The 21,614-nt window shown below is 46.2% G+C and overlaps 1 protein-coding gene across 1 annotated transcript in view; it reads left to right on the top strand.

Annotated features, from left to right (window-relative positions):
• The window catches only part of caps (capricious), a 44,763-nt gene extending 23,374 nt beyond the window's left edge, over nucleotides 1-21,389 (top strand). The window contains 1 exon segment of the mRNA XM_070279641.1: nucleotides 18,027-21,389. Coding sequence (XP_070135742.1) covers nucleotides 18,172-20,574 — 2,403 coding nt within the window. The 5' untranslated portion in view covers nucleotides 18,027-18,171 and the 3' untranslated portion in view covers nucleotides 20,575-21,389.
• The last annotated feature ends 225 nt before the right edge of the window (nucleotides 21,390-21,614 follow it).

Raw genomic sequence — 21,614 nt, 5'->3', positions numbered from 1 at the left:
ATCCCGCGGGCTATCCACCGAGGTAGGGGAGAGTGTGTGTTGTGTGCGTCTGTGCAAATACTTGCAGGCGATTGCTCGTCGGACCCGGGCCGGGTCCTCTCCCAGCTGCAATCCACAACAATTACTGGCCGACTTGCGGCAATCTCTGTGGCACACCAGGGACGGCTGCCGAGGAGTGGAAGCCACAAGAGGGTTGCCTCGCACTCGAGACAAATGTATATCATTCATCAAATTAAAAGTTCAACTGCACTGCAGCGTTTTGCCAGCCGGCCTGACTGCCCTGACTGCTTGTCTGCCAGCCGTGAGTTGAATTGATAAATGGGTGGCTTGAAGAGTTCTGGATATGGAACACCTGAAGCTCATAGTCATCTAGCCTGGCAGCTTTTAAAACTCGTAAGGCAACCCTCGTACCTTGGCAGTCGGGCTGTCATCTTCAACATGCAACATGACCGCAGCTCTGAGGCAACAACTGTTGCCGCCGCTTGCCGCCAATGGTTGCTCTATTTTACAGCCTTTCTCTCCAGCTCCTCTTGCCCTGTCCCCTTGTCCCCATACCAACACCGACGACTGCCAATCATTGGCTTGGGCCTCTTCTTGGTCTTGGGCTGCTCATCTTCCGACTTCATTCACTCAAACATCAGCTGAAGTGGTTTCTCCTTAACCCTGTAACACCGCGTCACCTCCCCGTCCTCGCTAACCCATTGCATGCCACTTGTTGCCCCTCCGCTCGAATGCAGCTTTTCGTTTTTATTTTCCCCGAGTCTGGCCAAAATGCTTATTAAAAGGGCTTTTCAACTCGAATGGTTTCCTCTGGGGGCACTTTCCTCCCCAGCGACTGCTCACACGTACTTGGATTATTTTACGACCAGAGAACGAACTCGAAACCCTTTGACCTCTCCTCGCCAGGCATCGTCTCCCTGTTGGTTATTTCTATATTTGAAAATAGCATTTATGAGCTTAAGATGGCTTAAGACTTTTTATTGGTTATTAGTTTGTTGCCATTCCGGCTTCAGGGCTGTGTGCTGTGTGCTGTGAGTCCGGGATTTATGTCTTGATTTTTGGCTGCAAGCTCCCTGCCTGTGGCCATTGAGAAATCAGGGCTCCTAATAAGCTTAGCACGTGTTGGTCATCCATTTCCAGTGACCAAGGCTAGCATCCTTTCGTTCCGACCGGATCTTAAATCTTTAATTGCTTTTTTGGGAGCTTTTTTTGTGGAAAGATGAGGTGGGTGAGAAATAGTCTTTGTAGCAGAAAGGATGCGGGTTTGTTTCAGCTATAGAGTTAGTTTGCGATTAAAGCAGGTTTTCCATTAAGGTCTTTAAAGTACAAATTCCTCCACTCTCTGGACACAACAATTTGGGCGAATAATTTGGGACCACCCATTTGATCGAAAGCCATTAATCCCCAACCAGTTTAACCGACATCTCTTTTGATTTGAGGGCAAGCCGTCGGTGGGATGATTCATCGACGGCAATTATCCCCAACATGGCAATTATGCAATTTTCCACTGGCCCCAAACACTTGTCGCGCTTTAATGGACAGTTGCCAGTGGCCGGTGGCCAGACCCGTATCCGATGATGATTCACACGCCTCCCAGCCACTCGGATATGTAGCGAATTCCGCATGCCCAGATGCAGATAGAGAGCAAATCACAACACTTGAAACAATGAAGCCCAGAAAGTCTCGACTGGGAATCAGTCAAATACCTCTGGCGACCGCACATGACTAAGGAAAAGATGGAGTTACGAGATCTAAGATTCGAGATGTAAGATACACGAGAGATGAGATGAAGATACATACCTGAAGGCACTGGCTGGGACTTCAAACGGGTGCCGCCGTTCGCGTCGATGCTGTGTAGTTACTCCGGCTATCTTCGGCTAACTGTAATTGTATCTAACAGCTACGTTTGACAAGCCGGAGAAGTAGAATCGAGACCCGCCGAGGGGAGGCCGTGGAGTGGGGCACTCACTGAAGACAAAAGACGATCCAAAGTTGCAGAGCAACAGCTTTGGCAACGCGTCGCTCTGGAACTTGTCTGACTTTTTATGGCCAACTGCCGCAACGGCATCAACGCGTGCTAGCTGGTTCCACTGCTACACATACTACACTTCCCCCCTCGGCTGGCGGAGGCGTTGCCATTGTGGCAATGCTGGTGAGGCCACCCAAAAATGGTCAACGTAGCGCCACTCGACGACGACGATCCCGACAGATATAGATACAGCTACAGATAGTTCAGACACAAGTTCCCTCTGGCCTTCGACGGCACTTGGCAGCCATAGATGCATTCGGCCACCCCAGCTTCAATTTGTGCTTCGATTTTGCCTTTGAATTATGGCTTGGAATCAAAAAGTAACCATTATTTAAGCCAAACAAAGGGGGAGTGTTCTAAGACAGAGAGAAAATTGTAGTTGAATCTTAAACAAAACATAAAAATCAGGCACTGAGTCAGCTTAGAGGCCGGAGCCAAAACTTGGCAGGTCGACAAAATAGAACCCCAAGGGGGAAGAGACTGCATCGAACTCCAATCGACTGGGAAACTGGAGCTCTATCGCCGTAGAGTCCTTTATTGTCAGAGTAAATAATAACGTATGTGCGGTGTCAGAGCCAAAACAGAGAATGGAGGTCCTTGCAGTTCTGGCCCTTTCGAGTCCCTTGATGGAAAATGCAAATAGAGGGCAAAACCGAACTTTTGGCGAAGATTTATTAACGCTCGTCCGGATAGTTTTTCATCAAAAAACCGGCATCGGCATCGGGACACCAACAGGATAATGCTAACCCCTAGAACATGAAACTGTTTGCCAGAATTTATCAGCAGAACCGGGGGAAAGGAGGATAAAATGGTTTTATGAAAGGGAATTCGGAACGAAAGTAACTGAAACCAGCAACGACCAACGAACCCAAACTCTGGCAGTTAAGTGCAAATTATTGGTTCGAAATTAGTAGAGCGAGAGTTGGAGAAGCGTAGAGATAGAAATAGAGAAGTAGAAAGAGTCCGAGAGCTTTTGTGGTTGCATTTGCTAATGGAAAACTCTGTGCTTGGTGCTGTGGATCCAGCTCGGTTCTTTTTTTGTTGCCAGTCGCCCCTTTATGTGGCAGAGTAACACGAGCAATGCGAGGCAAATAAAAACGAGAAATTTGCATGGCCTGGCAGATAAATTTTCAACACTTTCCCAACAGTTATTCCCAGAAATCCGGCGTAAACATTGCCCGGCCGACATTTGATTATTCAATTCAAGGGGGCGAACCACGATTGCAACTGCAGCAAAACTGAAAGTAAACATTATATTATTAAAGCGGAAGAGCGGCTTGGGGCGAGGGCTCTTAGGTCTCGGTTCCCAGGAACAGTATTTATGTGGAAACGACTTTATGGACTTTCTGGAGTGGTTCAATTTCCGACAGACTTCTAGCTGGCTTGTTAAGCGCCTTAAGACTTGTAAATAAAATCAATTGATTTCTTATTTATAAAGCGAATTGGAGTCGAGCCTAGCGCAACCGAATTCGAGCCGGGGGAATCCGAGCTGCCACCTTCTAAGCCCTTGGCAAACATGACAAAAGGAGCCGAGTCAGATCCAGAGTCGGAACAAGTAAACAAGCCCATAAATAAATTATTTGCTTAGGAGCAGTCAGCACAGTCTTTCAGAACTAGGCCTGCCAAAGCCACTGGCGGGAGGTGTGCGAATATATATATAAATATATATCTCTCTATATATATATATTATTTTTTCGTGTTTCCGCTTAGTAAACACAACTGAAATGACAAAAAGGCAGCCGGGCAGCTGACAATGTCTTGACCAAAGTCGAGGAGTTTCGTCCTCGGCTCCCCCCTCGGAAACATTATCAAGGCAAACAGCGGCATAATGGAGGTCCTGCTAAAAAAAGAAAACACAAGACGAGTTGGGAACTAGCCATGGATGGAGCTCTGGTGTTGACTCTGTGTGTGGTCCCCGCAATAAGAGGCCCATAGGAAGCCACGGGATGGGAATAGGGCTGGGTCATTGTGATAAATAAGTAAATAGCCGGAGACAGGCGCAGACCTCAGATCGATTTATGCAAAGCTTCCTCCCCGGGCCTGGCTTTTAGTGACATTAAGGGGCGTGGCCCTAAATGTTTAATGGCCTGCAAATAAAAGTTATGCCTATCCAGGCTGTGGACATTAGCGAAGCGGAAGATTTTATCGGAGGAAAAAAAACTGGCAAAGGAAATGAAAATCCGTTGATAAGCCCAACTCATTTTCAGGATTAGCATTCCGAGTGATTGGAGTGGAGTGGGAAAATTACCCTAAATCACATATGACTTGCAGGAACTCGAAGCAATTTATAAGATGCGACAAAAAATGCATAATTAAAATGATAAATGTATCTAAAAACCGTTTCAGGAAGCATCTCACATAGGTAATCAATTACCATTATACGACCTCCTAGTTTCCAAGAATACTAGCTTAGAGATTATTAAAATATTTGTATGAATAAAACAAATCCATTATGTCATCCAACACGCTCAGACATCAGCACCCAATTAACCTTAGCAATAAATATTTTTAAACTTCAGGGTGGCGGCTTATCAAGAGAAACTCTATGTTTGTTAGACTGCATTCGTAGTATCTCTAACTATATATAGAGACATGTTTTCGTAGACTCATTTGGAGGATTTGCATCGGCTGACGATACGTAATTACGCTAAACGTTATGCGCATTTATTTCCCATTGATTTTGCATTTTAAATTTGGTTCGTGATTTTATTTGTGAGCTCCCAATCAAATATATTTTGTGCTAGAAAGCTGAGCGAAAATTTATATAGTTCAATGTTGATTACTTTATACTATTTGCCGCCTGTGTGTCGTGGCTTAAATATGCAAATCTCGCATTTGACCAGCTTTAATATGCAGCCACAACTAGTTTATGGACAGCGTTTTATCCAATATTTTTCAGGCTTTTTCATATGCATAATTCCCCCCAAACTCAGCTGACCAAATGACTTTTTCGAGTTCGGCTTAAATGCTAATAATAAATGAGAGCAAAGTGGGTGGGATGGGCTCACCCTAATGAGCTGAAACTTTTTCGGTTTTCCTTTTTCGGTTTTGCGATGGTGACCCCGACACATGCAAATCTGGTCACTCTGAAATATTTTATACGACCTTTTCCATATTTATTTCTTGTCCACTGGCCAATTTTCTGCTTCTCTCTGGGCTGCCGTTGCATTGACCCAATTTGTTTATTTATTGAAATTGCTTTTATGGGTTTACCGAGACACAGCGGCAACCTCCTCGGCCGCCTCTCCGGCTATCTCCTCAATCTGCAATCATTTTCTGGCCCCTGCACACTCGCCTCAATTATTATTTATCGATTCCAACTCAATTTGTCAAATATATTTTCCTCGTCTTCCCTTCTGGGCCGATGTGGGCGTGGCCGCTTATTATTTGGCATTCGATCCGATGCATGATTCATGGAGAATGGCTAAATTGTTGATGTGGCATTTGAATCCATCGATTCGCTCCAGATCGAATGGTGCCAGGGCACTTCAAGTCCTGCCATGGGCACTGATTTTGAGGACACTCCCATGAAAATGAAATTATAAATTTATCCAGATTTAGCTCGGAGCCCCCGGCTCCCACTGGCCACCCACCCACAAATCGGTATAGATGAGTGTGGTGCCTGAAAGCATTATCCAATATGTAGCGTCGACTTTGTACAACCCCCTGACATTGTCACCCAGGTCTCGGACTGTGACTGTTTGTTGTAATTGCTGAGTCTAATTTATGCCAGCGGACAAAGTCAATGTCGGTGTGGGGAATCCAACTGAAAACCTGAATCCGAAATGGAAAAGCGACCAAAAAACAAACAGAAGTCGTGCGGAGTCGGGGCGGAGGGCAGCTCTGGACAGTGACATGAAAAAGCGTTTATCTAAGCAAAATGTTACCAAAGTCCGTAATTACAATTTATTGAAGGTAATTGCGTAATTTTCGTGACGGACTTTGTTGTTTAGACTTTCAAATGGCCAATGGACTCTCATGGTGCGTGTGCACCCAAAAAAAAAGATGTTATCTTGATTTTTAAATACTATTTAAAGCTTACATTTAAAAATATTTATTTTTTACCTGTACCTCTGGATAGTTTATTGTGCGTACCTGCTTTAAATGGCGCTTCCGATTGGAAAAATTCCCCAGCTTGTTTGCCAGTGGCATGGCATGTTGCATGCAACGCTGATTACTGCTGACCATCCGTGGAAATCTTTGCTGTGGCTCGCAGGTTCTGTGATTTCTTGTTTACCGAGTCAAGTCGTTGTCATTTCCTGCCCGAGGTTTAAAAAAAATGGACACATGGCTTGCGGTTGGAAAGGAAGGTGACTGATTTTCTTGTCAGAGATGTTCTTGTTTCAATCGGAGACACGAATTTCCTGCCGGATTATAGGAATTAAATCAAAATATCTCTACCATATTAAAGAAATAATAAATTCAAGAAATTCTCACCTCATTTAAAGCACATTGTTCGCCAATTAAACCTCCCCAGAGCGATTGAAATCACGTTAGCAAGAATGAAAGAAAGAAAACCTTATTTAAGCCGCATCCCCTGAAAATTGAAATTTAATTTGCAGGGACTTGGCTAACAAAAAAACGCCAGGTCATCATCGGCGGCATTAGTTTGCACATATTCAAATCAGTTTTTTATTTGTTAACAAAAAAGGCCGCGGAAAAATCGTTAAAATAAAAACCGTTGAAGAGGTGTTGGGTAAGCGGCGGCGGAAAGACAGGAAATACTTTTGGCCAACTAAGCAGGGAAACTCGACAGCAAGAGCAGCAGGAGGAAAAAAAAAATAAAACTGGAAATCATTGTGCGCCACCTCCCAGCCTCGGTCTCCTCCACCATCATTAACATATATTTGAAAACGCAAAGGAATTTCGTTTCGTTTGGTCCCTGGGCTGGCGGGTTTTGTGGGTCCTCATATAAATTTGTAAGTATGTTAGACTTGTCACTTGCACACTTCATGACCATATTTGTCACATTTGCGCCATGTTCACCGTGGCCAAGGAGCCCGCGGGGCATCCATCCAGGGGTCCGGCACTGGGTCTGTTTCCTGGGTTGCTCCAACATCCCAGCATCGCAGCATCCCAGCGCCACTGCCTCATTGCTCGTCCCTCGGCGGGCAAATCAGATGCGCAACTAACGAGCAACAACCACGACAACGGCAACGACATGGAAATTCGTTCGCTCTGCGTTTTGCCATACAAAATGACCAGAGGGTAGACCAGGATGTGATGGACTAGGACCTGACTAAGGGATACTTATAAAGAGGCTTTAAAAAAACTTGTGCCTTCAAGAATCTAATATCTACAGAGATAGAGTATGAAAAGAGACTTTGTAGGTAACAGCTTACAGCTCTACCGGAAAGTCTGCTAGATACAATATTGAAATAAAATCCCTGGTCATTGGTTATTCGCATTGCCAGTCCCACTTTGGTATTCACAACTTGCTTTTATTGTTTTGCCGGCTGCTGCTCTGGCTGCTGCTCTTGCTGTTTCTGTTGCCAGTTGCCGGCTGCTGGCTGGATGTTGCTGCTGATGCTGTGATGCTTTCTGCGGTTGCCGCAGACGCCTTCTGGCCATATTTGTATGAATAAATGCGTATTTAAGCACATACTTACAACACTTGCCATGTATGGAGTCCGGGCAGCCCCAAAAGACAAGGGACACAGGCTGGGGCAGAAACAGACAGCACAGGGGTCCCGGTGTCCTGGGGACACAGACAGCGGACAGTTTTCCCAGTGAAACAAGTACTAGGAGGAGGCCTCGGGCTTTGCATTTTCCTTTTAAGCCTTTTCACATATTTTCTGTTGCGGTTCACATTTGCTGCATGCAACGCAATGTTGTTATAAATTGCAGAAATATCTCAGTTGCAAGTCCGAGTTGTCGCTGACAATTTATTAATTAAGCTGAGCAATTTGTTAAATCATTTTTTAAGCAACTTATTCAAATGCAAAATTGCCATTTGAGTAATTGAATATTAAATAATTATCTAGAGTTTATCTAGGCGAAATCGGATAAAAAAAATTGTAAGCGAGTTTGCGGAATGGAAAAAATATTAATTACGTAAATGCAGAATGTTGCAGGCAATCAATTGTATCTGAAAATATGGCAAGCAACAGCCCCATTCTATCGGGCAGGGCAGCCTAGCCATTAAGGCATTAACATAAATAAATTATTAAAATTAAAAAAGAAAATTACTGGGGAAAAAGACAAAAACGAAAACTGGGGGATATGTAAATTATAAAAAAGCACTGGCCGTGAGCCCAGAGCGAATCAAATGAGAATGCATTTAAATGAATATTTTAAGCAAATCATAAATTGTTGGCATACAGAGCTCTTTGCAATATTATTAACAATTTACGATACTGCTGCTGGATTAAATAATTTATGGATTTTTTGCACATTTCTCCCGTTGCAGGTCTTCGATCAACAATATGTTTGACAACAAGTTCCGGCACAGCAATTGAATTTAATAAAATAAATTAAACCAAAGGGCTGTCAGTAGAGTCGGAGAGAGAGAGGTCAAAAGCACACTGTTTGAATTGTTAATGAGCGGCAACAAAAAGCGTTAAATGCTGATGACGTTGCCGCTGTTTCTGCCACAGCCACTGCCACTGCCACAGCTAACGTCTCAGTCATCGTCGCTGTCAGCGTCGCTGATTCAACAGTGCTGAAAAGTCAATTAAAGGTAATCAAATCGAAACTGATTGCATTACAACACCAGCGACAATAATTTTAATTCGCATTGATGTTGTCACTTATTTTATTTCATTTTCTGCTAAATACAACAATTAATTGGGGCAGCTCCCCCGCTACCCTGCTGCCCCCCTCGACTGGGCTGTCGCATTGCGGTTTAAACCGCACTGCCTGCCTGACAACTGCTCGGTACGCACGCGGTTTTTGTCGCAGGTGCGATTTTTTGCCAGGGATTTGGATTTGTTTCGGTTTTTACTAGTAAACCCATTAAAATTCGGGGATAATAGTTTGGTTTTACGGCTAATTGGTATAAGAACCTTGTACTTTATGATTATTTTTTATGGAATTACAAATATTTTGTTATTAATTAGTTTAATCCGATTGAATATCCCTTGCTACACTAATTGCAAGTTGTTAATGTTTTCAAAACAGAGCTGCAACTCAATTGAAAATCTTTGGCGACTGGGCAAAACTCTTGGCAAAGTAATATAAATCACCCGAGGGTTCACAACTTGAACTCGAGAACTCTGGGGCTGAATGGTCGCTGGTTTAATGACGCAAGTAATTGCAACAGCAACTGGTAACTGGCAACAAGCGGCGGGCAACAAGCAACTTGCAACTGGGAGCTGGCAACTGGCAGCGCGTACTGTGACGTGGGCCAGACTTAATGAAAATCAAACAAAACAAGCTGCTCAACAACAATAACTCAAAGTCGGTCAACTGTGCAGGGGAAAACGCTGTCGATTTCCCTCCTTTCCTTTGCGAATGGAGCAATAATTGATAAACGAACATGAGTGAACAGATGTACAAGTGTTTCGAATGAACGAATCAAGCTCAATATCGTCGATAACATTCAAAGGAAGTCAGTCAGTCAGGGGTATAGCCAGCAGAGAGAAAAATCTTCCAAAATTACAACTCCATTTACAAAACTTATAAAATAAAAGCTATGTAGTTTCTCTCAGTGCTGTTGCAGGCAAGCCAAATCAATTGATTTATGCAGCTGAAACGCATTTGAGGACGGTCTTTCATACGCACTTAATTGAAAGCAGTAATTAAATTAATGACTGCTTCTCCGGCGAAAAGCCTGCCTTTAATTAAGTCAAGGAATGACAGTTTTCTACGTCTAACTGGAGCATAGACGACCGTAGACACTGTGGCATGTGCAATTGTATCCAATTCATGATCGTCACGCAACTCTGGGGCCTGGGGGCATTGCACTCCGTCGCACCACACTCTCTGGGTCTGAAAGCGGAAGCATACTTGTGTCTCAGAACCCGCCAAAAAAAGTGAAGCTTACTTTAGGAATTCAGTTCTACAAAGAACGTGACTTTAAGCCTTTTTTTTACCATATTTTACCGATATATGGTATATAAAGATAGTTAATACTTTGGCTTAAAGCCATGTACCTCCATCCCAAATAAAATCTGCAACTTTATTGCATTCCTCGAAATGAAAAGATTTTCAGGCCTTACCCTCATTCGTATCTACTTTATATCATTCTCATTCCGACTTTTTCTTCATGTATTCATAATTAAATTAATTAAATTCTTGCGCTTCAATTAAAATCTTATTAAGTTTCCGTATGCCTATCCCCTTGCGTGGATTCCCTTTTTGGAACAATGGGGATACTGCGAAATTGCCGAGAACTGGCTGGCTGGCTGGATGGAAAGTAAGTCGAAACGAACGGCCCACAAAGGGGAAAAAGCGGGAAATGAAAAACTTCTTACAAAGCTTACTTATTCACACATCATGCAGACAACGAAAGACTTTTCACTGGCAAATACTTTTCCTGTCCCCAGCAAAAATACCCATACACGCCGGCACACTGGGACGTTAAACATTATTCAACGGCCAGGAAAAAAAACGGTTGGGGGCGGAGGGAAAAAAGAGTCCTGTTCCCTTTTACATCCTTTTTTGGGGTGCTGGCAACAACACGGGATGCCAAAAGCAAACAGCACGAAGAAAAATGCTTGCCGACCATGTGGTTCGGTTGATGTTGCTAGTACTGTTGGTGCTGTTGGTGCTGCCGTTGCACATATTGCTGCTGCATTCTTCGCATAAATTTTGCCATCGCACTTAACTCATGTCTCGGGGTCTCTGTTTAAATGAGTCTGGTTAGCTCCACCCATGGCCCAGTACCTCTCTTGGAGCGCCGACTCCCTTTGAAAGGCACTGGAAAAAATTATCATAACAATATTGAAAGGAGACGTCAAGAGGCTTAGTTAGTTTGGAAAGTTTGGGAAACTTATAAGTGAAAATATCTACAAACTTGAGAAAATTTTTAAAATTAATTTTAATAAATTAATTCTGTTAGTGTTGCTGCATAAACAATAAGACTGCTTAAAGCGAAAAACCCCCTAACTTCCGGCCTCCTCGCCTTCCCACTGTGCCACGTAGGATTCGGTTCACATGTGACGCTGCTCCCCAACCGTACGGCCTTGCCTCATGTTGAATTCAGGGAGGGGATGACACAGGGCAGTAGGCAAAAAGTTCAGTCTTATTTTATACATTTTTTTTGGAGAATGTTGGGCGAGGAAGTTTAAAGGCAAATGCAAACAATATGGAGCATTTTAAACGCACTGTGGTATGGAGTTTTCCGAAAAGTAGATGAAACTTAAAGTAACAGAGGGTTAAAGGGTCACACAGTCAAAGAACTCCTCCTGGTGTATAGAGTCTTAAAGCTACAATCTTGACAGTTGCAGTCGATTCCACTGTTGGTCGGGATAACCCCGGGCAAGTAAATCACCGCAACTGTAAAACTAAATTTCCAGAGCACTAAATCTACGCACACCACCCTGGCTAAACCCCGGCGAAACCGAACCCGAAACCGACACCATGGCGCTGCCCCCCTCCTTACATACTTGGGTGGGGCCAACCTCAGTTAACCCCAAACCGGGTGGAGCAGTGTAAGCTGCCCGCTTAGATCCTTGTCTCACTGCCCGCCCGTACTGCCACGGTCTTTGGGCACTTCCTTTCGCTTTTGTTACATCCTTGCCGTGCAATTTTCACCGTTTTGTGGTGCACTTTGCGCCTGGCCGCGATTTTGCGAAAGATTTATGGGCCACGACATGGAAGCGGAAGTGGAAGCGCTGCTCTGTCCAGGCCACTAAGTCCAGCAGCAGGTATGCAACACCAGAACGCCACTGCCACAGCTACTACACAGAGAGGAATTCAATTGTATTTAGAAGTATAATTAGTTTTGAAACAAAAGAAAAACCAACTCTTTCTCTTAGTGTCCTTGTTGGATTTTGTAGAGAAGAGAGTGGGATAAAAGTTGAGACTATCAGCGCGAGTTCTTTCCTAATGCCTGTCAGCAAATGCCTTTTTTAAGGAGCTAAGTGTGGCACCCCTTCTCTGTGCAACATTTCTGGAAAAATCCTGAATCCTTATGCGCTCGTTTTCATTTAGCGCCCCTTACCTTTCTACTATTTAATGCTTAATTTAAATACAAATCCGATCTGTTTGCTGACTTTCGTTGATAAGCGGCAGCAGAAATGATGGCAAAAGTTGCAAAACTTTTCAAGCTTCAAGCAAATGAAGAAAAAGGAAAAATCATTTGCTTGGGCAATGGCAATTTAATTTGCTTTTGGCTTAGAGCTCGGTAAACTTTCAGGGTCCTTGAAAAGGGAGTTTGGCTTCAAGGATCTTGACTGTAGAGCTGTAGCGCTGGGTACTTCTCTTTAAAGCTCTTTGTAAGCAATTTGAAAAGGATTACAAATATTATAAAATATTTAATAACTAAATATGCTATTATTTGTTTCAAAATATTCCAAATTCCCTTACATCCATAGATTTTATATCCTTACTTCCCTAAGCCATGTCTTTAGCAATCTGCACTATCGCGCCTTAATTTTAAAGCCCTTGCTGGTAAATGCCTCCCCAAATGCGGCTGCCAGGACTCTCGGGTATCCTTTTCAGAATCCCCAACATCTGCAGTTGCGAGCGAAGTTTATGTTCGACATGCTGTTACGGCGCCATATGCGCGTTTATCAAAAATTCCACAACCCACTCCGGGGCCAGAGCCCCGACTAAGTCCGGGGATATATATGGGGTTAGTTTTCCGCTTGCCGTATAAATTTGTTTAAGACATATAGCAAGGATCAATAGCCTGGGATTTATTGTCTTGGCTTTAAAGTCCCAGACACGGAAGTGCCAAGAGGGAGGGGCCAAGTGGTGGATGGCAAGGTCGCTGGGCGAAACTTTTTTACCTACTTTCGACTGTCGCCGTTTTCCGGGCATGGAGCCAGAGACAGAAACCGAGCCAGAGCCAAATCCAAAAGCCACAGCCAAAAAGAAGCCACGGAGAAGAGATGGAAAGAAAATTATGGCTAAAATGGCGACGTCGTCTGGGGCCGAGGAGGTACCTCCTCGATGTCGTCGGCTTGCGGTCGTTTATATGTAAAATATTTGGTTTACTTTATGACTGCTTTGGGTATTACTCTTTACTTTCTTGCCATGCCAATTCTGGCCCTCTTTCGCCATCGCACTTTTCTTTACCCGCCATTTCTTTACCCCATTTCCCGCTTTTGAGCCAAACTTTTTCGCCAGGCAGTAAAAACAAACAGACTGGCTGGATTGTGGGCCAGCCGGAGTTCGGTGCTAGGAATTATGCCATAAAAGCATCGTCTTAGTTCCAACTTTGCCAAATTCTTGGCTTGTCGACGACCAGCTTCCCCTTCTTATCGTGGACTCCATGGTCGTCATAGTTGTCGCCGTCGCCATCGCTGGGTCTCAATGTTCAAGGGAGCCATAAAATACTTTCCGAGTCCAAAGCACCGCACAGCTCCTGTTGTTTGCGGCTCTGATGGCGGCGGCTGAGAGAGATTAGCGCCGGGGGACTCTTCCTATTTGATCCTGAAAGGAGACCAACAAATGAGCCTTCTCATTGGGGCAGGACTTTAACTGGCCAGGGTTCTTGATCTTGACTTTATTGGAGGTATGGATCCCACATCTTCTATTTCCAAATCACAGCTCTTTTGGGTCAATAGTTTAAGGTGTTTACCGCCCTGTTAGCCAAATAGTATTCGTGATTGGAAAGTGCCTATGCCAGGGCCTTTCGAGTTGCCTCGATTTCCTCAGAAATTAGCTTTCCCCACCCGCTGATTATCCACGTATTCCGCATCCATGTAGCCTTTGCGGTTCATAAGCACAAATCAGCTGCCAAGAGAGAGAGTGGCAGAGCCAGAACCAGAAACCGTTCAATTCGTGCGCCAAATTCCGATTCGAAATCTAAATCCAAATCCAAAGGCAAAGCCAGACCCAGAGCTAGAGCCAAACCCCAAACCGATTCAATTGCCAAAGAAGGCTAACCAAACTTGTGCCCGATTACCATTACTGAAAATTGAAGTAACATGTGTGACGATGCGCAATTGCCAAGCGCCCCCTGGCGGCCACTCTCTGGAAGCTGTTGTGCCCCGCCCACCCTCGGCCGCCCACTGGCCACCCCACCCTACCGCCACTCAGTCGCAGCTATTGTTTCGTTTTCTATTTCACAGACGAGTGGATGTTGCCCCGGCGACTTTCACTGCCACACAGCCTTCAGCCGCAAGTCGCGAAGTGGTGGGTGGGTGGGTGAGTGGATTGCCAGTGGTGGGGTGGTGCTGTTCTGCTGTGCTGCTGCTGGCTGGGTGGTGGCCCAAATACCGCTTCCAATTTGGAGCTCGGGGTGTGCGTGAGCCATGTCTTTGTTTTGTCTCCTTGCGATGGCAAATATTTGGTCTGCTAGCGCAGTTCGAGCGACAAAAAGTATCTCACAGATGCACAAACTCAAAGTCGAACTGGCTGCTAAAAACTGAAACTGTAAACTGTGCAAATAGTGCAAATGGGGAGCAGGGCGTACACGTCTTGAGCGGAAACTGTGCCAAAAGACGTATGGCACAAAGCAGGATAAATTTGCCAAGTTTATCATAGCAGGACTGGGCGGGGGGTGGGCGTTGGAGGCAGGACTTGGCTGGCTGGCTGTTGGCAAAACATGAGCCAGGGCATTGAGCATAAAATATTGTCGGCGATATTTTAACGGGCGCTCAAGCGAAATTGTCATATAAATAACACCCCAGGAAAAAGGGGGGAGGACCGCTCTACAGGCCGCTCCACGGGTTTAAGGTTTTAGGATATTGGCTGGCATTACTTTGAAATATTAAACATTTGGCCGAAACAGCAAACAAGCAAAGTTGAAGTTTATTGCCGACGTTGATGGCTCGAGTTGAGGAACTTTCTGATGATGGCTGCGGGGCTGAAGGGCGAAATGGAAAGGCAAGGAGCCGAAAGAGTTGGCCAAATTGGGGCAGCCCTGGAAACCGGGAGACCATTATGGACCAACGCGATTCCGATGCTATTTTTAAGCACCGTCGGACAAACTTTTTTTTTCCGCAACAGATAAAATGAAAGGAGAAGCCGTAAAAAAAAAACACCGACCGATACCCCATCGCTGTGGGCACCCACCGAACTGTGCCAAAAGTCCGGGCTCCTTTCCCCAGCCATTAAATCTGAAACATGCATTTATTTAGCAATTTCCACCAACTGCAACTGCACCAGCCAAGTTGCGGCAAATGATTCCTTTTTTGTGTCGGCAAAATGGCAAATTTTCGCATATATAGCTGCATTTTGGGCTGCAAACTAAACAAAAAGGGCAGGGCCAGCAAGTGTTAAAGGGGGAAGGTAATGTGCGGCGGGGGCTGGCGAGTGGCAACCGAAGCGGAAGTCATAGCGCTGGGTCAGGGCAGAAGCAAAACCAAAATCCGGCGACCAAAACCGGCAAAAGACGGAACACAGAACGCCACCAGACAGATACAATAAAAGGGCTTTCGCCGCCCACCTAGCCCGCCCCAACTGCCCCCGACAGTTCGACATTTTTTTGGGCCAGGGCCACAGGGCTGCAGAGTGAAAAAAATACAAGTCACAGCTGCAACGAAAACAGTCTCAATTAAGGTCAATGGAATTAGCAGGGTTTTTGGTTAAAAACATAAATTAGGAAACTATCTAAAAGAAGCTTAAATAGAAGGCATACTTTAAGTCTGAAGAAGTCTCCTATAATTACTAAACAATTAATATCAATAGCTTAACATATTATCTTAATTTTAAATCAATATATATTTTTTTTCTGTGGAAAAGTTCAACTGACAGACAAACATTTGCAACAATGGCTGTGGCTAGAGGATCTGAGGAGGTATCCGGTACAAGCGGAACTAATAAATGAGTTCAGCAACAGCAGCAAACCCCATAAAAATCACACAGTAAAAACAAAATGTATAAAATAAAATCACTGTCTATAAGAAAAAGGTAGCATACTTCTAGGAGATAAAATTTGAGATTTTAAACCGGCTATTTTGAATTGTAGAAATGGATTCATTAAGGAAAATCTCATATTAAAATACAGCTCAACCCTGCTTATAAAAAATAAAATAAAACACACTTGACTCGTCCTAGCCCAAGTGATAATAGCTGAACCCTTTTGCAGGTCGATTTCTTGGCAGCTCATTGAAAACCAGCCCGGGGTCTTGCGATGGCCATTTAACAGGATTTTAGCAATTTAAATATGATTTTTTCCCAAAAACCCACACTATACCCACTCCCATATGCATTCAAACCATCTGTGAGCTGCTAAAAGGAAAAACTTCACAGTTTTTGTTTTTATTTCTCCGAAAATTTTGTCGGCTGTAGGCTGGCGGCTGTTTATTCTTCCAAAATCGAGATGAAGGGAAGTCAGGAGCCAGAAGCCCATTGCAGTCTCAACAAGTTGCTTTATGGCATATGCATGATAATGATGAGGAGTCGGGACACCAGGATAAAGCCAGGACCCGCCACGAGTGCCATTTTTTGTGGCCTTGTTCCATGTGATGGCTGCTCCCGGGTGTTTATGTGATATTTACATAATAAAAAGCGAGAGTTTCAGCATGTTGGGGCTCGGAAGTTATCCTTTGGTTGGACGAAGACAGCTCTTCGAGATATTACAGGCCGCCCCTCTGAAGTCTGACCCACATCTATGATTATTTTCATTGCGCCTTTGGGGCCCGGCCACGCCCACACTGCGTAAAGTTGAAAAATATGAAAAAGGGGCGCGGAAAGGGCTGAGGGGTAAACTCGCATATCCTTTGTCTTTTTCAGCCCCTTCCCCGCTCGGGAAAAACAACAAAGGAAAAAAGAATTTAGCTTTTGTTTTATTTATTTTATGGCCCGTTTGGGGAGCCCGGTGCCGATATCCTTTTTCTGGTCCCCCCCATCCTTAAATCCTTGAACTTCTGGCTGTTGGCCGTGCTAAATTAAGTTTTGTTTCGCCAGCTCTCCCTCCCCAGCAGCCCCGAAGCTGATAAATGTCCCCAAAGCAAACAAAGTGCAAGTTGTTTTTTAAGTTTGGCCCCAACTATGCGGCGTATCTTTGGCCTGTCCGGGGACACTTCGGGGAGTGGCATCTATTGGGGCGTAAACTGGGGTGGTTGGAGTGGAGGTTGGGGGCTAGGGGCTGGGGTCTTGGGGTTTAAGGCCAGGGTCTGACTTTGGGGACCTGCCAGTTGACACAAAGGGTTGCCGGGGCAGTTTCCATCTCCATTGTTTGGCATGTGTGCGTTTTTGGGAGGGGTTTAGTATTTCCAGGAAATTCTGTTGGTCTTCAAAGGGAGGTTTTGTCTAGGGTGTGAGTATCTCTCAGTTCATCCTAAAAATTAAAGAATCACAAGCTTTAATTAGGTTCAGCCATTTCATATTTATCTGTTATTACTGTTTGGTTTGCCACTCATTTGTAAGAGGTTGTACAAAGTCTACGTCATTGTCTGAATGTATTTCCAAATCTGGCAGCCAAGCAAACAAATTCAACCAAGAATTTGGCCAGAAATAGCTTAAGTTGTCCGTCGTTTGAAGCCCTGAAAGCTGCCTGGATCGATAAAGCTGCCGCCTCTCAGCTACTCCTCCGATTAGAGCCAACTGCCGGGCAACCATTAAGTCTGCAACAGACTGTCGGGCAACTGTTACAGCAAAACTTGCTGCAACTTCCATTTGCTTTTAGCCGTTCGCTAATTCCGTTCCTAATGTCCAGGCCGTGGCCATTTAAATTGTCTTCATTTGTTTACTGCCCGACAGCAAATGGCGGCGACTCAGGGCTTGCTACCCCAGGTTGAACGTCGGGGCCGGGCCGGGAGGGGGCCAAGTAATCCACAAAACTACCGATTAACTCCCGACGGGGGCAATGCGACTCTGCAGCTGCCAAATCCAATGAAAATCCAAAAGCCAAGCAATTTTGAACTCTAATGGAAAATCAATTTAAAGCGCTCCAACCTAACCAACCTTTTCTCCGCTTTTTTCTCTCCCCTCTTTGCAGGCGAATGCCGGACTGGTCTGGACTGAAAAGCCATTGGCTAACTTGGCCAGAACGCAGCAGCTAACCGAAAGGAGGAAAGCAGACACAAAGCAACGACAGCCGGAGCCGGGGAAAAAGCCAGACGATAGAAGCCAGTGAGTGGGTAATGAGCGGACGACTGGCAATTACCATGTCGTTCGCCAATCTCCTTGGCCAGAGCCTGGGCCTCCTGCTCCTAGTCCTGGCAGTGGTGCACGTGCCCAGTGCCCGGGGACTGGCCAACTGCCCCAATGGGTGCGAATGCGACGACGACACACTGATGGTCAACTGTGGCGAGGGCTCCCTGGATGTCCTGCCCATCGCCCTCAACCCCGCCATCCAGCGGCTCGTCATCAAGAACAACAAGCTGAAGACAATCGACTCGTCGATGCAGTTCTATACGCAGCTCACTTTCTTAGAGCTGTCCTTCAACGACATGGTCTCCATTCCGGAGCTCTCCTTCAAGTACCACGCCAAGCTGCAGGAGCTCCACCTGGACCACAACAAGATCGGCCAGGTCTCTAACAAGACCTTCCAAGGCCTCTCCACCATCAGCGTGCTCAACCTGCGCGGTAACCTCATCGCCGAGCTGGAGTACCGCACCTTCTCCCCCATGGTGAAGCTGGCGGAGCTGAATCTCGGCCAGAACCGCATCAGCCACATTGATCCGCATGCCCTGGATGGGCTGGTCAATTTGCGAGTGCTCTACTTGGATGACAACTCGCTGACCACGGTGCCCGGAGAACTGACCTTCCAGGCTCTGCCGGCCCTGGCGGAACTTTACTTGGGTACTAACTCCTTTATGACGATTCCCGGTGGGGCTTTCCAAGATCTTAAGGGTCTGACCCGCTTGGACCTGCGCGGAGCCGGGCTTCATAATGTTTCAGGAGAGGCTCTCAACGGCCTAGAGGCCCTCCGCTACTTGGATCTCTCGGATAACAGCCTAGCGGCGATTCCCACAGCCGCTCTGCAGAGGCTGGGGCGCCTGGAGCAGCTCAGCATTGGCCAGAACGACTTTGAAGTAATACCATCTGGAGCCTTCGCTGGTCTTCGGGAGCTGCGGCAACTGGAGCTTACCGGCGCCAAGCGTCTGCGGCGTGTGGAGAACGGTGCCTTCAGCGGCAACACCAATCTGGAGCACCTGAACCTCTCCAGCAACAAGCAGCTGAGCGAGCTGCCAGCCACCGCCCTGGGAGGTCTGCCCCATCTGAGCACAGTGGTGCTGAAGGCGAACCAGCTGGGCAGCCTGGACGAGGGCCTGGTGCCCTGGGCCGATCTCCAGAGCCTGGATCTCTCCGAGAATCCCTTCGTGTGCGACTGCCGACTGCTGTGGTTGCACCACCTGCTGATCAGTCGGAATGCCACTGGCCAGTTTGCTCCGGTAAACTGCGCCTATCCGGCGACTGTGCGGGATGTGCCCCTGGCCCAGCTGGCAGAGCCCATCCTGGGCTGTGCCCACGGAGCGGCCAGTAAGCAGGCCATCATCGGCATCCTGCTGGTGGCGTGCGCCGCCCTGATCACGACGTTAGCCCTGCTGCTCTACACCTGCCGCCGTCGGATACGGGAGCTGCTGAAGGGCCACTCGGCGCTGGGACGGAAGGAGCGCGAGTACCAGAAGACCTTCTCGGACGAGGAGTACATGGCCAGGCCGCCGGGCGGGATCGGAGGCGTGCACCCGTCAGCAGGTGGTTATCCGTACATGGGCGGCAGCAGCCGCCCCATACCTGTCACCGAGCTATAGCTAGAAGCACCACCCCCGCCTCAGTTGCGGGGTCGGGGTGGCGCCATCAATGCCGCCAATGCGGCGGCGGTGCAGCAAATGCAGGCTCCCAGCGCCGTGGACCAAGCCTCCTCTTCCTTCGCCCAGCTCAGCCACATCCACTACATGACCAATAACGGTGCCCCGCGCGCCCAGACGCCCAAGACGATCCACCACTCGCAGCAGGACATGCGTCTGCTGGCCTGCAACGGCGGCAAGACCCTGAACGTGGCCTCCCTGCCCCGCCACCGTCAGACCGCCGCGGTGGTGCAGGAGAGCACGCTGTCGCACTACAGCCAACCACTTGCCAACGGAATCCGCCTCACCCAGGACCACTTCAACCACAACCAACCGAACCACGGCTACGGCGGGGTGTACGCCAAGCCGTGCGACGCGATGACCGAGCCGGGCTACATCCACAACAACTCCCACTACTCGCTGCCCCTGGACCACGACCTGCCGCCCAGCCCCACGCCCACGCCACCGCCTCCGGCTCTGCCGCTCCGCAACGGCGTGGGCATGGCGCTCATCCACGGCAACACCACCGGACGCCGATCCTTCAACAGCAGCATCAACAACAACAACGTAGCCACGCTTTCGAATAACAACCATCACGGCGGGGCATTGGGAATGGTGGGCGCCGGCAACAACAATGGGAGCCTGCGTCGGTACCACTGATATCCGGCCAAGACGTGCGGCACCTTGGGCCGCACCGTAATCAAGCCTCGGCCGGACCCGGACATCGAGCTGCATTACTTCTACAAGGGCTGAGTTGGGGCCGAGAGTGGCGCGACGGGAGCGATCTAATTTAATATCTTATTCTAGTGTATATTCCTACGTTACGTGTATTCAGGCGAAAGCATTCTGTATAAATTAGGATTTAATTCGAAAGGTTGTCGAGAGGGTGGGTACTAAAGGATGCAGGACAAGGCACAAAATGGCTGCCGGTAGCTGAACTACTTGGAGGAGTAACGACAGGCTTACAAGCACCCCGTTCTGCCATTTCATTTGCATCCAGTGATCTTATTCATTAAGTTTTGCTTAAACGCACTTCAATTCATGTACATAATTAGAAGCTCTTAAAAACAATGTTTGCGACCACAAATAAATCAAATATTTAAAGAAAGAAAATTGAAAAAAAACGATGCCCCAGAAATTAATTTACTTTATTATATAACATTAAGCTAAGCGCTTAAGCACCAGTCATTAAAACTATGTATGTATTGTATTTAGCCTAAACTATCACAAAAGAATATTCCAAAAATAAATAAAAGAAAGCTAAACAAACGTAAAGTAAAGTAAATTATATGCAAAACCTAAAAATAGAACTCAGCAGTTTTTATAGTTAATAGACTCAGTAAAATAAAAGCCGGCATATATTGCATAAAAGGTCTTTGCAGAGCGAGAGACGACACAAATACAAAACAAAAGGCATTAAAACTTCACAATATTCATGTAGAACCTACGCCGCATTCACAAAATATGAAACCATAAGCAATTTATGCAACATAAACAAATACAAATAAACCTATATACGAATTACTATATTGTGTAAATAAAAAAAAAATGGCTATCTCGAAAACTTACATTTTTCGTTTTGTATTTCTTGTTTTTCCAGCTTCGGCTGGGGGATTTTGTTTCAGAATTTAAAGTTTTTTGTTCATTTTCGCAGCAACGAGTCGAGAGAACATATTCGATCACGTGTACATATTTAACAATTTAATGGAACAAATTGCAAAACCAATACAAGGGAGTTAAAAGTAACCTAAAGTAAAAATTAAACGAACAAAAAACACAACTAGCATATGTAA

Source organism: Drosophila bipectinata, chromosome 3L (assembly GCF_030179905.1).
Source record: "Drosophila bipectinata strain 14024-0381.07 chromosome 3L, DbipHiC1v2, whole genome shotgun sequence".
NCBI lineage: Eukaryota > Metazoa > Arthropoda > Insecta > Diptera > Drosophilidae > Drosophila > Drosophila bipectinata.
This window is presented reverse-complemented; position numbering and strand designations above follow the sequence as displayed.